General features: G+C 35.8%; 1 protein-coding gene across 3 annotated transcripts in view; it reads right to left on the minus strand.

The window, feature by feature from the left end:
• Positions 1 to 5535: 5535 nt before the first annotated feature.
• Positions 5536 to 13681, minus strand: part of LOC139962619 (thyroxine 5-deiodinase-like) — a 77112-nt gene continuing 68966 nt past the window's right edge. For all 3 annotated transcript variants that reach the window (XM_071962768.1, XM_071962766.1, XM_071962767.1), the window contains exons 5-6: positions 8285 to 8457; positions 5536 to 7939 (exon numbers count right to left, since the gene is read on the minus strand). In XM_071962768.1, the coding sequence (XP_071818869.1) occupies positions 7672 to 7939; positions 8285 to 8457 (441 nt within the window). In that variant the 3' untranslated portion in view covers positions 5536 to 7671. The remainder of the gene's footprint in view (positions 7940 to 8284; positions 8458 to 13681) is intronic.

Here is a 13681-nt window from a genome sequence, read left to right on the forward strand (position 1 = left end):
TCTGATGTCTGTCCTTCCGTTTAGGCGACAAGGTCAAGGTTACCAGTTCTGGCGGAAGAAGGAATGTCCTTTCTTATGACAAGAATTCAAATTAATTTATATGTGTGATATAGCCTATAAACTAATGCAAGATTATTCTTTTAAAGTGTAATGCTTACTGTGTGTAGCTATTGCTATAGAACGGTATGAAGATCGCTGTGTAAAGGAACGGGAAGTATTAAGTTTACATCTAATGTCTATACGTAATCCATTTAAATCCGCATGATGTCATGCAGGACTATATATATATATATATATAATAATAATATTAATAAAGGCTTATAAGCACAACTACTACAGTAAACTGTGTGCACTGCTGTGCTGGAAAACAACTAAATAAATGTCAAGGTAACGATACAAAAGTTAAACCTGGTCGAGATTCTGGCTGAAATCAGAACCATTGACAAAAAGGTAGTGTTTTAATTGCCTCTTAAAAGTAGCAGTATTTTGGATTTCTTTAAGGCTGTCAGGAAGCTTATTCCACAATTTAGGTCCAGCCTTGGCAAACGAGCGATACCCATACGAGGATTTAAATCGAGGCTCTATCAATAATGTATTTCTGCTACGGTCAGAGGTTACCAATATATCATGGATATAGTTAGGACCCAGTCCTCTAACAGACTTAAACACAATCAAAATTATTTTAAAGTACACCCTCTCCTTGATTTTAAGCCAATGAAGGTCATGGAATAGATCAGTCATATGATCATATCTACTTTTACCATATATCAATCTTGCAGCAAAATTTTGAATAGATTGGAGTTGATCATAAAAAGGTTGGTTGATACCAAAATAAAGTGAGTTACAATAATCAATATGCGAAATAATCATGGATTGTACAATAATGCTTAACTCAGACTTAGTAAGATAAAATCGCATTTTAGAAATATTTCTAAGATTCTTAAAGCACCTGGATTTAAGTGAATATATTTGATATCGAAAAGACATGGTATATATATATATATATATATATATATATATATATATATATATATAAATATATATATTTATATATATATATATATATATATATATATATATATATATAAAGACCTAAGAAAAACCTTATTCCATTTGGGTGATATCAAAGATTTAATGCTCTCACATGCAACGTTGAATACGTTGATCAACTCTGACTGCAGCGAGCCTCTCATGATTCAGTTTTTTTTTTTAATGTTTTCTTTTACTCTTTTACTTTGTGTAATGTTTATTTTCTATAATATAAAGGTGGGTTGTGGAAGTGTTGCATGGATCTAATATTCTGAAGATGAATACATATCCTAATGATGGCATTAGTTTCAGGGTTAACATCCCACCTTGAAAAAAATGAACAGAAAAACAAAACAAGAGACATTTAAAAATTGGTTTCAGTTACTAGTATAGCTCTATGACATCACTGATTTACAAAATGACATCTTTCCTGACAGGACTTTAAAACTACGATATCTCCCAAAAGGAGCAGATTTTTCATAGCCAAGTTTGGGGGAGTTGTAGTAATTTTTTACAAAGATCGATGTCATTATAAGCTTGGATTTGCTTCCTCCCCCTACCCCACTCTTTAAGTAATGAACACGCGATAAGCACTTTGATACAGCTAAGTAGACTGTTCTGCAACAGAGCGACCTTAACCGTTTTCACTCTAAAAGAAAAATTAAATTAGATTAACTTCATTCGTATGAAAATGACGTAATACGATTATGAATCTTCAGACAAAATGTTTTTGACGTTCCTGTTATCTGTCCTAGTTCTCAGTGTATAACTTAACCTGACACATAGTCACAAGAATAAACCTAGTGTTAACAGACGATGTATTACTCCCTAACCTTGAACAAGAAAACTGTCACCTAATTTGCTATTTTCTTATTCCTTTATTAATTTTCTTCACATGTTTTGTATTTTTGAATTAATGATAACGCCCTCGTTTTTCTGTTAGCTTTTTGTCTCTCTTTTATTTCCTATTTCGATTTTAGTTTGTTGTGACGTCATTATGTCTCCCTCTTTTTTTGCTAAACTAATTAAGGTTTAACAATCGACATAGTTTCGCATACGAAAGAAAACCGGTTCAACTCGTCATCAGACATCTAGAAGGGAAACCATTTGCCATAACATTTCAACAAACCTACTTTTGATTTCTTGTCTTGTTTGCTTTATTTTATTTTATTTTATCTTGTTTTGTCTTATCGGTTATTTTTTTCCCCCTTTTCAACCCTACGGATGTTGACTAGTTTTCCTCCTAATTTCAAGTGATATAATTACCTTATCTTGTCACGAGAGCACCAGAGGCAAACATTTCCCAGCCAAATGTGGTTCTAGATATGAAATAATTAACGCCAACATGCACCGCCATTGATATGTAAATGAAATTTAAACGATGCACCAAAACGAAGTAAGCCCGATATATAGTAGTCTATGAAACAATATAATAATATCTCGATGGTACCTCACGCCAGAAGCAACAAACAGGTCTCAATTACCGTAGAGATATTTATAAAGATATGAAGACAACTTTGAAAAGAAGAAGAAGAAGGGGGGAGCACAAGTAGGGTGTGTCAAACCGGAAGGGAAAATATGACATTTATTTGCTGATTCTGTGAGTTCATGCTTAAAAATGATCTGACATACTTACATGATGTCACGAGATACCTACAGCAACATAAAAAAGGAGTAAATGCTATAGAATTATAGTGGAAAGAAGAGACAGAGGGAGATGGAGAGGTTCAGATTGAAAATGAGAGGAGGAAAACGGTACTCTTGCTTGGAGGGTTCAGAGCCAGTAAGAAATAATTGAATTAAATATAAGATGTCAAAACTGTGTGACATCTTTTTCATGTCTGCAAAGTTTTGAGAAATGTTAAATGTCATATTCCATTCGATTTATTTCCAAAACAAAAAATTGTTTTTTTATTTGGAAATTTGACAATTTTCATATGGAGCATTAGAACTTGTTTTTGTTTTTATGTAAGTTTTCTTTTGTTTCCTTTGTTGTCTGTTTCATTGTTATTCGTTGTCTGTAATCTCTACTTGGCGACGTACAGGGGTGAGACATACTTGTGCAAAAACAAAAAATAAAGTATTGAACATTTTGCCCAATTCATACCCTTTGTGACACTAATATTAGTTTTAGGTTTGGTGAGTTAATGTAATAGGCTACCATTTGGTACCCATAGGGTATCACAAGAAGATAACCGACTGGCTTCATCATATTGTGGGGGTTGTGGCCAAACAAATCATGTGTATAAGTTTTTGTGAGTATACTCTATAAGTACGCGTTAGTGTTATGGGTGCGTTAACACAAAATACATATATTCCATGAAATCCTCAACTCTGAGTCCAATGGATGTCGTAATTGATGGGTGCATACCTATATGCAAATTATTTATTACCTCTGTATGATATGACGTCAGTGCGAACCAAAATAATAAAATGACTGTAAACCCTCATTCATATACATGAAGGGAATCAGATTTCCAAAGTTTTGTATCGTCAAGTTCAAAACTTGGAGATTTTATCGACAAAAAAGGTCAGTTGGTGTAGAACTTCTGAACCGTAAGACCGATGGATAATAAAAATCTGTGTTTGCGCTATCACACATATTCCAAATAACAAAATAGCTGTTACACTATTAGCTGCATTGGGATGGTATTGCGTTAATGTTGCTATGATTTACTGCTTTGTCGTTAATTATAACTGTTGCTTCTTCTGTTTACTGATGTTATGGGATTACTGGCGCTGTTGTATTCGTACCATAGTGGCACTGTTTTGTGTTGCTATTTTGCTTTTGTAGCCTTGCTGTTTTGCTACAGTTATACTTTTGCTTAGTCTGTTACTATTATTTTGTTACTGAAGCTGTTTGCTGCCATTAGTGGACACATTATTTCCTTCTTACTATTGATGTGGTTTCTTTTCTGGTGTAACTGGTGCTCCCTTTGATATTATTGTTACTTTTTACTGTTTGTATAGCTATACCATTAATATATGCTTTGTTTTTCCTTCTTGGTCTTTTTCTGTTGTTACTGTCATTATCTCTGATACTTTTCTTATTTTGTTTTTGTGTCCACCATTATAAGATGTTGTCGTTGGTATTTTTCTGCCCTGTTTTTGTCATGTTGTGGGTTTTTTTTTTGTGTGTGTGTGTAATTTTCGTTGTTGGAAAAGATAGTAATGATATTAAATTAGATTACTGTTACATGTTGGTTTCGATACTGTAATCCCTTTCTTCATTGTACTGTTGATATGTATGTATTGTATGTATTGTATGTATTTTAGATCCTCTTGCAAGCAGGAACTCTCGAAGAAGCCTCATCGGCTTATCAAAGTCAGTCTCTTAGATTCATATTTCACGCCCATGACTATGAAAAGTCAATTGTCAACAACTCTGTAACTGGACGACATACATTAATCTTGGAGTGACTCGAACTCGGGACCTTATGATTGGAAGACATCGGCGTTTACCACTGAGCTAACACTGAGCTAACACTTCTTTGTTATATATACTTTCTTGCTATAACTGTTGTTATGAAACTTACTGTCTGAGTTATTGTTTACTATTTACATATATATATATATATATATATATATATATATATATATATATATATATATATATATATATATATATATATATATATATATATATATATATATATATATATATATATATATATATATATATATATAGTGAGTGTTCCTTTGACTGTTGCTTCTTTACTGTTAAGCATTATTTGTGTCCATCTTATGTGTTCTGCCATTGCTGGTACTCTTTAAGTTAAGGGTCTAGAATAGATGTTTGGTGATAACAGTGGTGTACTGCAGGGGAACTCTAGAACTGGTCACTCTTTGGCAATGAGGGTGGATGATATAGTCACTTGAACAATCTCCGTGTACTCGCGTTTGATCCTTTACGTTGAGGTTATTTCGTTCAAACTAATTCATGTTAAACTGTCAAAAATGGAACAAAAGTTGAACTTTAATCAATTCATCATCAACTTTTATTGGTTTCAGTTTTAATACTCTCTGACTAACATAACCTTCAACCAGAACAAACAAACAAAAAATGTGAGAAAATGAAAACACAAAACGAAACGAAATTGATTACTTATTGTTAAATCATGATCATTGATTAAAGCAAGGAAGGAAGACACTATATTGGAGAAACGTTCATTGATGTGAGTTGTACATTAACGACACAGATCAGATATGAAAGCCTAACATTGACTTTACATACTAAATACGGTATAGGTCCTCTGTACATGATCATATATATATATGTATATGTATATGTATATATATATATATATATATATATATATATATATATATATATATATATATATATATATATATATATATATATATATATACTTGCATACATAATGATAATATGGGTTTCCTTGAATTTCGCATAAATTGAATCATTCGTACGTTACAGCAATACAGCAACTTTCATTTTTTTTCCTCAAAGCATCTTTCCGACATCTCCTCGTTCATCCCTTCTTGCAAAATATTTTATATATTACATTATATTGAATCATTCTTTCGTTACAGTAATACAAGAACTCTTAAATTTCAGTTTTTCCTCCGACCACAACTTCTTTTCGTCATATCGTTTTGTACGGATTCATTCTTTGCTGTAAAATATTTAAAAATTCCTGAGCCACAGAAAAAGAAAAAGGTTTAAAACACCACTGAGCCCTCCCCCAATCCTTACCCCACCCCCACCCCATCTACTTTCACCACGTTGCAGTGATTACAATTAAAGAAAATAATGTGAGTGGCTAAAACAAAGAGTAATTGCGTGATTAAACCTCACTGTATTATCTATGAAAACTTGAACAATGTATGCGCGCTTCGCGTCCGATGGTGCTGTTGTCATCGAAAGAATGTTACAGGCCCTGAGTTGTGTATTACGGATATAAACATACTACTATTACACGCACTGCAGTGAGATGAGAGAAGGACGAAGAATTATATCTTTGTACTAGGAAAAGAGTTCCATGCCCCTCTCCAACTCATTCCCCTCCCCTCCCCCACTTTGACGTAGTAAACACTGGACACAGACTCTTGTGAAAAGAAGCGCTACCTACATCGCCAAACTGGTTTTTAACCCCTGTCTTCTTGTAGCCGGGAAATATTCCCTCTTATAGATCAATCTAATCCTAGAGACAAAGCTAACCAGATATTAATGACATCATTTCGTTTTGTATCACGTGTCACAATACGTAATCTTATGTATCGAACAAACGCTGTGGTTTCTTATTCATCAGTTAATTCAGTCGTATGTTATATGACGTCATCCTTACTAATTTGAATCAGAGACTGGCTTGTTATCATTTGAATTGATCACTTTTATCTACCACTTAGAACTGATTGCATACAAATTGTGACGTCATCAAGCGGTCATTTTGATTACATATTCATAACGATGGACTTTAGACACCCCCATAACTGTTGCGAAGTCACGTGATTTATCAAAACGTGTGATATTATCAGCTAAGTTTCAAATTTTGTTATGAACTTTTGATGTCACGATATGTTTGCAGTAACATTTTAAATCGCATCGGCTACGATTTACAAGTTTTACAGAGTCAACGGGATTTTAAAGAAATGTGATACAACGCCACTACAAAAATATCCCCATTGAATTTTCTGAACTCGGCATTTTTCTTCAAAAATAAACCTTTGACCCCATTCCTCTAAATATTGGTTGCAATAATGGTCGTTTTCGTTATTATCATGTTATGGAAATAAAAACGAATATGGAAAAAAAAGTGAAAGCCTTACCAGTAACATTGTTTTCTTACCATAATATGCTGTTTTATATATCATAAATCGACAGATTCTAATAGTTTCTTAAAATTTCACTGTTGTTATAGGTATATTTTACAAACATCTACATTCTATGTACAAGAAGAGCAAAACGAATCTGCTATATAGGCCTATACTAAATAAATATGACGAACGTCATATGTTAAGACAAAGTTCTATGAAGATAATATCTTCTGTTGTTACTATGTCTCTTTTTCTCTCATTTGAAATGATTTCATCTTTAAACCTCTTTTTTGTGTGACAATAAATACCAGACGCATGGGATTGAAGTATTGGTAATGGTAAGGGGCGATAAAGCGGGGGGGGGGGGCGGGGAGGTTGTAGGGTCTTCTAGGGTCAATGGAACATGTGAAGAGGCAAACCATAAAGTTACCTCGAAACATTCCACACCCAAGATTCTAATATTTGGGAATTTTTTGACAAAAGTTAAGGTACATTTGTAATGACATTTCCCTTTTATTTCTCAACAACAGGGGCTGTTTCGTTATAAATTTTATTTAAATTTTCAACAAAATCGGTTCTTTTTAATTACAAAGAAAATGAAAAAGGTTACTTGTTGACCAAAAAAGGGGCTACTTCTTAATGATGAAAAGGGAACATTTGTGCTTTATTTTCAGAATTCGGGTGGGAGGCGGGGGAGGAGCGGGTTAGGCATGTTCTTCATGTGCCCTCGACTCCGACGCAACATGTTTATTCATATACCGGTTAATTCTAGCATCGAACAACGTGTTCGGGGTTGTTTTTTGGAGAGAATCACTACCTTAATCCCATGCACTGTTATATAAAGAATAGGAGAGAAATAAAATTTTAATTGTCTTCTTCGTCAAATCTTCCTCTTAGCCACGCCTCTATTTTGTCGGTCATCAGATCTTGCGGATTACTCATTAGATGCACTATGTTTGGTCCCATCCATACCAGTTGTCCGTCTTCTAAAGCGAACGCTCTGATTGGTCCACTGCAGAAGCTAGAAGTGAATGTGTTATTCATGTTGTCAAGGACAACTCTAACCTTCTCTGTGTTGAAAGGGTCGGAGGTCAAGCATTTAAAATGTTTTGCGTCTTGGTCTATCATCAGCCTGGAAAAGGAAGATAAAACAGGATATGACGTCACACCACTTCGTAGATATCATCATGAATATTCAAATAACACCGATGAATATCCATAGATTCAAAATAACACCGATTTCCTTACAAATCAGTATCTGTTAAGCGGTAGTTTGTTATGTTTAATATAAATAACCAATGATCAATTTGACTGCCAAAATGAATAAACATTAAAATATTGCTCATGCCAGAATGTTGATTGAAATAAATTATGGATTAAGTTTAAATGAGCTTCTCTGTTTGGTTCAAACTTATTGATTTAAAGTATTCTGTAATAGTGCAAGGTAACCGACTAACCAGAAACCGTGAGACCTTACCTAGCCGCTTTGATGCGATCATCCACGTTCTGGTGTTGTTTTAAGCAGCTGAATTTGTGTCCTAGCTTCCAACCGTCTGAAGGGTGAGCCTCGGAGGTGTAGACCAGTAGAAACTCCGCTTTGCTTTTGTATTTCTTTAAGAGGTGAGACAACGCACCGCTGAACATACAAACCTACGGGACAAGAAAAAATGAATGTTTGACTACGTATACTTAGCATGGCAATTCGACACCTTTAGTAGTAGTTTTTAATGGTAATGGGAGAAAGGGCAAAACATCAGATAAAGACAATACCTCCATCATTGCCATGAGAACGACTGTTGAGCCTTTAAAGCAACCACGAACTATACATTTGTTTTAAGTCTCCATGACTACAGAAGACATCAACATCGTTCGAACTGATACTCATACTTCATGGCGAACAAGTGTCAAATCTTCCCGTTCCTTTTTGCAGAATTCAAAGAATCGGTGATGAAATTAACAACTAAAACTTGACGATAACGTTAACGATAATGTTCGTGTATGCAATTAATATATATATATATATATATATATATATATATATATATACGTTATATATATATATATATACACATATATATATATTATATATATATATATATATATATATATATATATATATATACACACATATGCAGAGATCAAACCAATGCTTGGCCGATTTAGCTGTCTGTTCTCATGATCATTTTTTCGTTTTCTGATATATTTTATGATCATCCATCAGCGGTGATATGTGGAAGGTTATAAAACCTCTAAACTCAGAGGATAAATTTAAGTCATACCAGTATACTATGATTCCCATGGGCTTGATGTTAAGACCTAGTAGCCGACATTCAACGATAAAAAACAAAAGGTTTACAACCATGATTTTAATGTTGACGAGTTAAAGCTCGCTTAGGAATTGCATTAGAGTAATATAGCGTTCAAGTCTCTGCGGATCAAACAAGTGTCCCGAACTTTTCTAGAAAAGACCGCGCTGTAACGGTCGACGCAAGACAATGACGTTGACACTGTACAGGGCATTTTTCTTCCTACCAAGACTGACAACATCTCAAATGCACTATGATCAAAATCGAATAACAATCTGATAAACGGTTATCCGTCAGTTATCTGGAATTGTAATTTTTTTTAAACTTATGTATAAGCTTTCAACTCTTAGGAGTTAGTTTATTCACGTTTGACGACTTACGAAGGGGGGGGGGGGGGGATAAGTCTGTCTTTGTGCTGACAAACAAATAGCATGCCTGTGATAAAAAACAAAAGAACATTGCCTAACAAAACAAAAAGTACATGACCTTTTGCGAGGTCTTCGGCCCTATTGGGTTGCAAGGTATTAACGTTAATCTTAAGAAGATTTTAATCGGTAATGATGAGAGAAGTGCAGACTGGCTTATACGGAATGGATTGTGTATAATAACAATATACTCCGATACGATTTATCCAACATAGATAGCCTGCATCGTTTCAACCAGTCACACCAAGAGCCCGGTGGGACCCAAGTGACCAGAAGAGAGTGTTGGCATAAAGCTATGATCCCTGTATCGATCAAAATCAAAACTTTCATATCTTAGGTCTTTCCTTATCGAAAATGGCTAAATATAGCATACGATTTCACATATTTTGACATTTCTAATTATAAATACATTAGTGATTTTTTTACATACAATACTGTTTCAATTATAAAGGGATTTTCTTTAAAGAAACGTTTCGGGTTTATTTTGATCACCTCCTACCCCCCCCCCCCCCCTCGCCCCATTCTATAGTAATGATTCCAAATTTAAGAGAGGTTTTCTTGATTGATTCAATAAAATTGACAACGAAATAGAAAAAAAGGTGCGTTAAACCGGACCCCAATAACCCAGGGGGGGGGGGCAGTATGACCATAAAATATTCACAACGATGATTTTCACGCCGGCGCGATGTCGACTCAGATTACAATGTCACCATGCACCACCGAGCATTGGTCTAACTCCTGCAACCCTCCCCTCCCCCTCCCACCCCACTTTACCCCGCCCAGCCATCTGAAACCTATGCATAAATATAGGGGATCATTTCACCAACCCAAAGAGAAACATAAACCCTTCCAACAGAGTTCTCACAGGAAGCTGAAATGGCAACGTTATTGAAGAGGGGAGGGTATGGAAAGTATCGTATTTGGTTTGAGATTGACAGATGGGTATCCGTGAAAACTATTGCTGAACTCTCCAGGCGACCCCCCCCCCCTTCCCCACCCCAACCCCACCTGATGTCGGGGGCCTTGACGTATCACTGTTGAGATACACGCCTATTTCAACATGCATAGATACGTCATAATAATAGCGTCACATTGCCCCAAATAAGGAGCCAACGTGCAGGCTCCATATCTGAACGCACACACTTACTATTGGAGAACGCAGTGCTATTACTAACGTGCGTATACTACCACACTCGAATCGTGCAAAGATTCAGTAAGTTGTTAAAGTTGGAGAGTTTTTGAGTTATAACGTTCTGTGATAATAAACTAAAAAAGTCATGAACTTGGGGCGCCATTGACAGTGTTTATTTAAACATCTCGGTCTTTAACCCCATTGGCTGATTTATTATGCGCGCGAGTCGCGTGTTTTATGGCAGTATCGGGTTGCTGCACTTAACTGTGGGAGTATACAGGTGTGTAAATAAAATGGTATATCTCCCAGAGCGAAACACGACTAATGTAACTGGATATATTGTTCGCAACAAAAGTCTTAAATCACGATATTATATAATAACTTTCAAAGTGTACCCCAAATGACAATAAAATGTCAGGTTCTTTCAGAGAGGAAATAAATAGCGAGCCGAATTTCTTCAACCCAGCAGTTAGGCTCAGCTGATCTGAGCTGACGATAGCAACGAGTTATTACCCCAAACCGACTTTGATGTAGTAAACACAGGCTGGCGTGGTGTAACATTAACACCATCGCGTCCTACGACGAACGACGCAGACGGTAAAAAAAAACGAAAAAAAAAGGCTTCCACATGTGTGTATATAACTGTAGTATCTAAATATATAGAAATCAGAAGTTATATATTCAAGTGACAAACAGAGGACAAAATGTTGATAAAATATTTAGATCGACCTACTAACCCATTTAGTGAAACCGAAAGTAGTGTCAACTGAAGATTAAAGCGTTGTAAAAGTAAACCTCGAGATTCTGATCTTGTCACTGGTTGGCGATTGATCCCCTCATAATTTTTATATTGAAGGTGCTTTATACTTTCCTCACCAGAAAGCTTACGACCTTTTTTTTTTCTTTCTTGGGTTCGTCGTTAGTAACGAAATATTTGTGACATAACAAATCAAGTAATGGTACAAATTGACAGCGAAGAACTTTTCAGACCCGAGAAAGTTCAACGAACGGACATTGATTCTTTCAACCCTGCTACGGCGATTGGAAAATATTAATTTTATGGAAAGAAAGTAGTTTTGCCTTTAGCTACCGTTAAAACAAGTCTATGATGTCTACACTGTTGACACTAAATATATATATATATATATATATATATATATATATATATATATATATATATATATATATATATATATATATATATATAGACATGATGATCGCTCAACGCATGAAACTCTGGGTAACAACTATACTAGTGTTCCACTAGTCTCAACTAGTCTCAACTTATATTTCGCTCTGTCCACTGGACATAGAGCACTCTGCGCCAAGATAGACGCAAACCAACCAACAAACCAACCACCCCCCACCCCCACGAAAACCAACCCCTCCCCACCCCTTCATAAAAACACCTTTCGTGTCAAGGTTCAGTGGTCTCATGTTTGACTGAAATGGTCATATATTTATCCTCCACAGGAAGTTACAAACTTTAGACTCCCTGGGCTGACACTCCACTGAAAGGAACCGGTCTCATAATCAAACTGTGACAATTTTTAAAATTTTTGTTAGAATTTCTTTCCTTGAAATATCACTCAACTGTCTATTAGAATTTAAATTTTCGAAAAGGTAAGTGTTTTTTTAGGAAACACCGCAATAAATCGATATCACCCTTTGGTATATACCTCTCATTCGTTTCCACGTTGCCTATTATAAACTGATATATTAAACCAAAGCCACAAACTAGCCACATATAATGTAACCACAAATTCCGTCTTGAGGTTAAAGGTCAAATAGAAATAATTGCGAGTTGGGTCTTTCAAGTTGGTGTGGTTCCATACCTTTTAATAGTGTTTGTTGTACCCATCTCCCTTGTACGGCCTTATACACTTGAAAATTGATCATTTGGAATGTGATATTTTCTTCTATTAAAAACAGCGGATTGGCTTCATTATATGCTTTTGATTCCATATTTACTGTTCACCCAGTGTCGGAGAGTCCATGCAGTCAGGGGGCGGATGCCCCCCTGACGGACTCAAATGGAGTGCTGGCGCCCTTTTCAGCTTCTTACCACTTTTTACTTATTCGCGATTATTGACTTTTTTATTGCGCTCTCATCTACATATCGACATTTGTCACATTTTGTTGGCGATGACACCTATTTATTCTTCGTTTATCTGCAAACTGGCAAGGCCCAGAAAGGGTCATTTCAGGCGATCTAGGGAGTATCTTTACTCAAAAAAATTCTGTACGCTCCGCGCTAACCTGTGGTGGCGCTCCGCTTAGATAGTGTCCAGAGCGCCCCTACAGACCATTCTCGCCCCCCCCCTGACCAATACCCCTAGCTCCGCCACTGTGTTCACCCATTGGGATGGATATACTTCATTCATCACTTCAACCAAGACATCCCATTGGTGGTGGATATTATTCATGTTATTAGTCGTCAATAGATGGGTCTTATATCAAGTTATTGTTAGTCGCTAACAGAGGATTTTATACCAGTTCCAGTAAGTCGTCCGTATAGGGGCGTCTTATATCAAGTTATTGTTAGTTGCTAACAGAGGATGTTATACCAAGTTCCTGTAAGTCGTCCGTATAGGGGCGTCTCATATTAAGTTATTGTTAGTCGCTAACAGAGAATGTTACATCAGGTTCATGTAAGTCGTCCATATAGGGGCGTCTTATATCAAGTTATTGTTAGTCGCTAACAGAGGATGTTATACCAAGTTCCAGTAAGTCGTCCATATAGGGGCGTCTTATAGCAAGTTATTGTTAGTCGCTAACAGAGGATTTTATACCAGTTCCAGTAAGTCGTCCATATAGGGGCGTCTTATATCAAGTTATTGTTAGTTGCTAACAGAGGATATTATACCAAGTTCCTGTAAGTCGTCCATATATGGGCGTATTATAACAAGTTATTGTTAGTTGCTAACAGAGGATGTTATACCAAGTTCCAGTTAGTCGTCCATGTAGGGGCGTCTCATATCAAGTTATTGTTAGTCGCTAACAGAGGATGT

This window comes from Apostichopus japonicus, chromosome 21, assembly GCF_037975245.1.
Source record: "Apostichopus japonicus isolate 1M-3 chromosome 21, ASM3797524v1, whole genome shotgun sequence".
NCBI lineage: Eukaryota > Metazoa > Echinodermata > Holothuroidea > Aspidochirotida > Stichopodidae > Apostichopus > Apostichopus japonicus.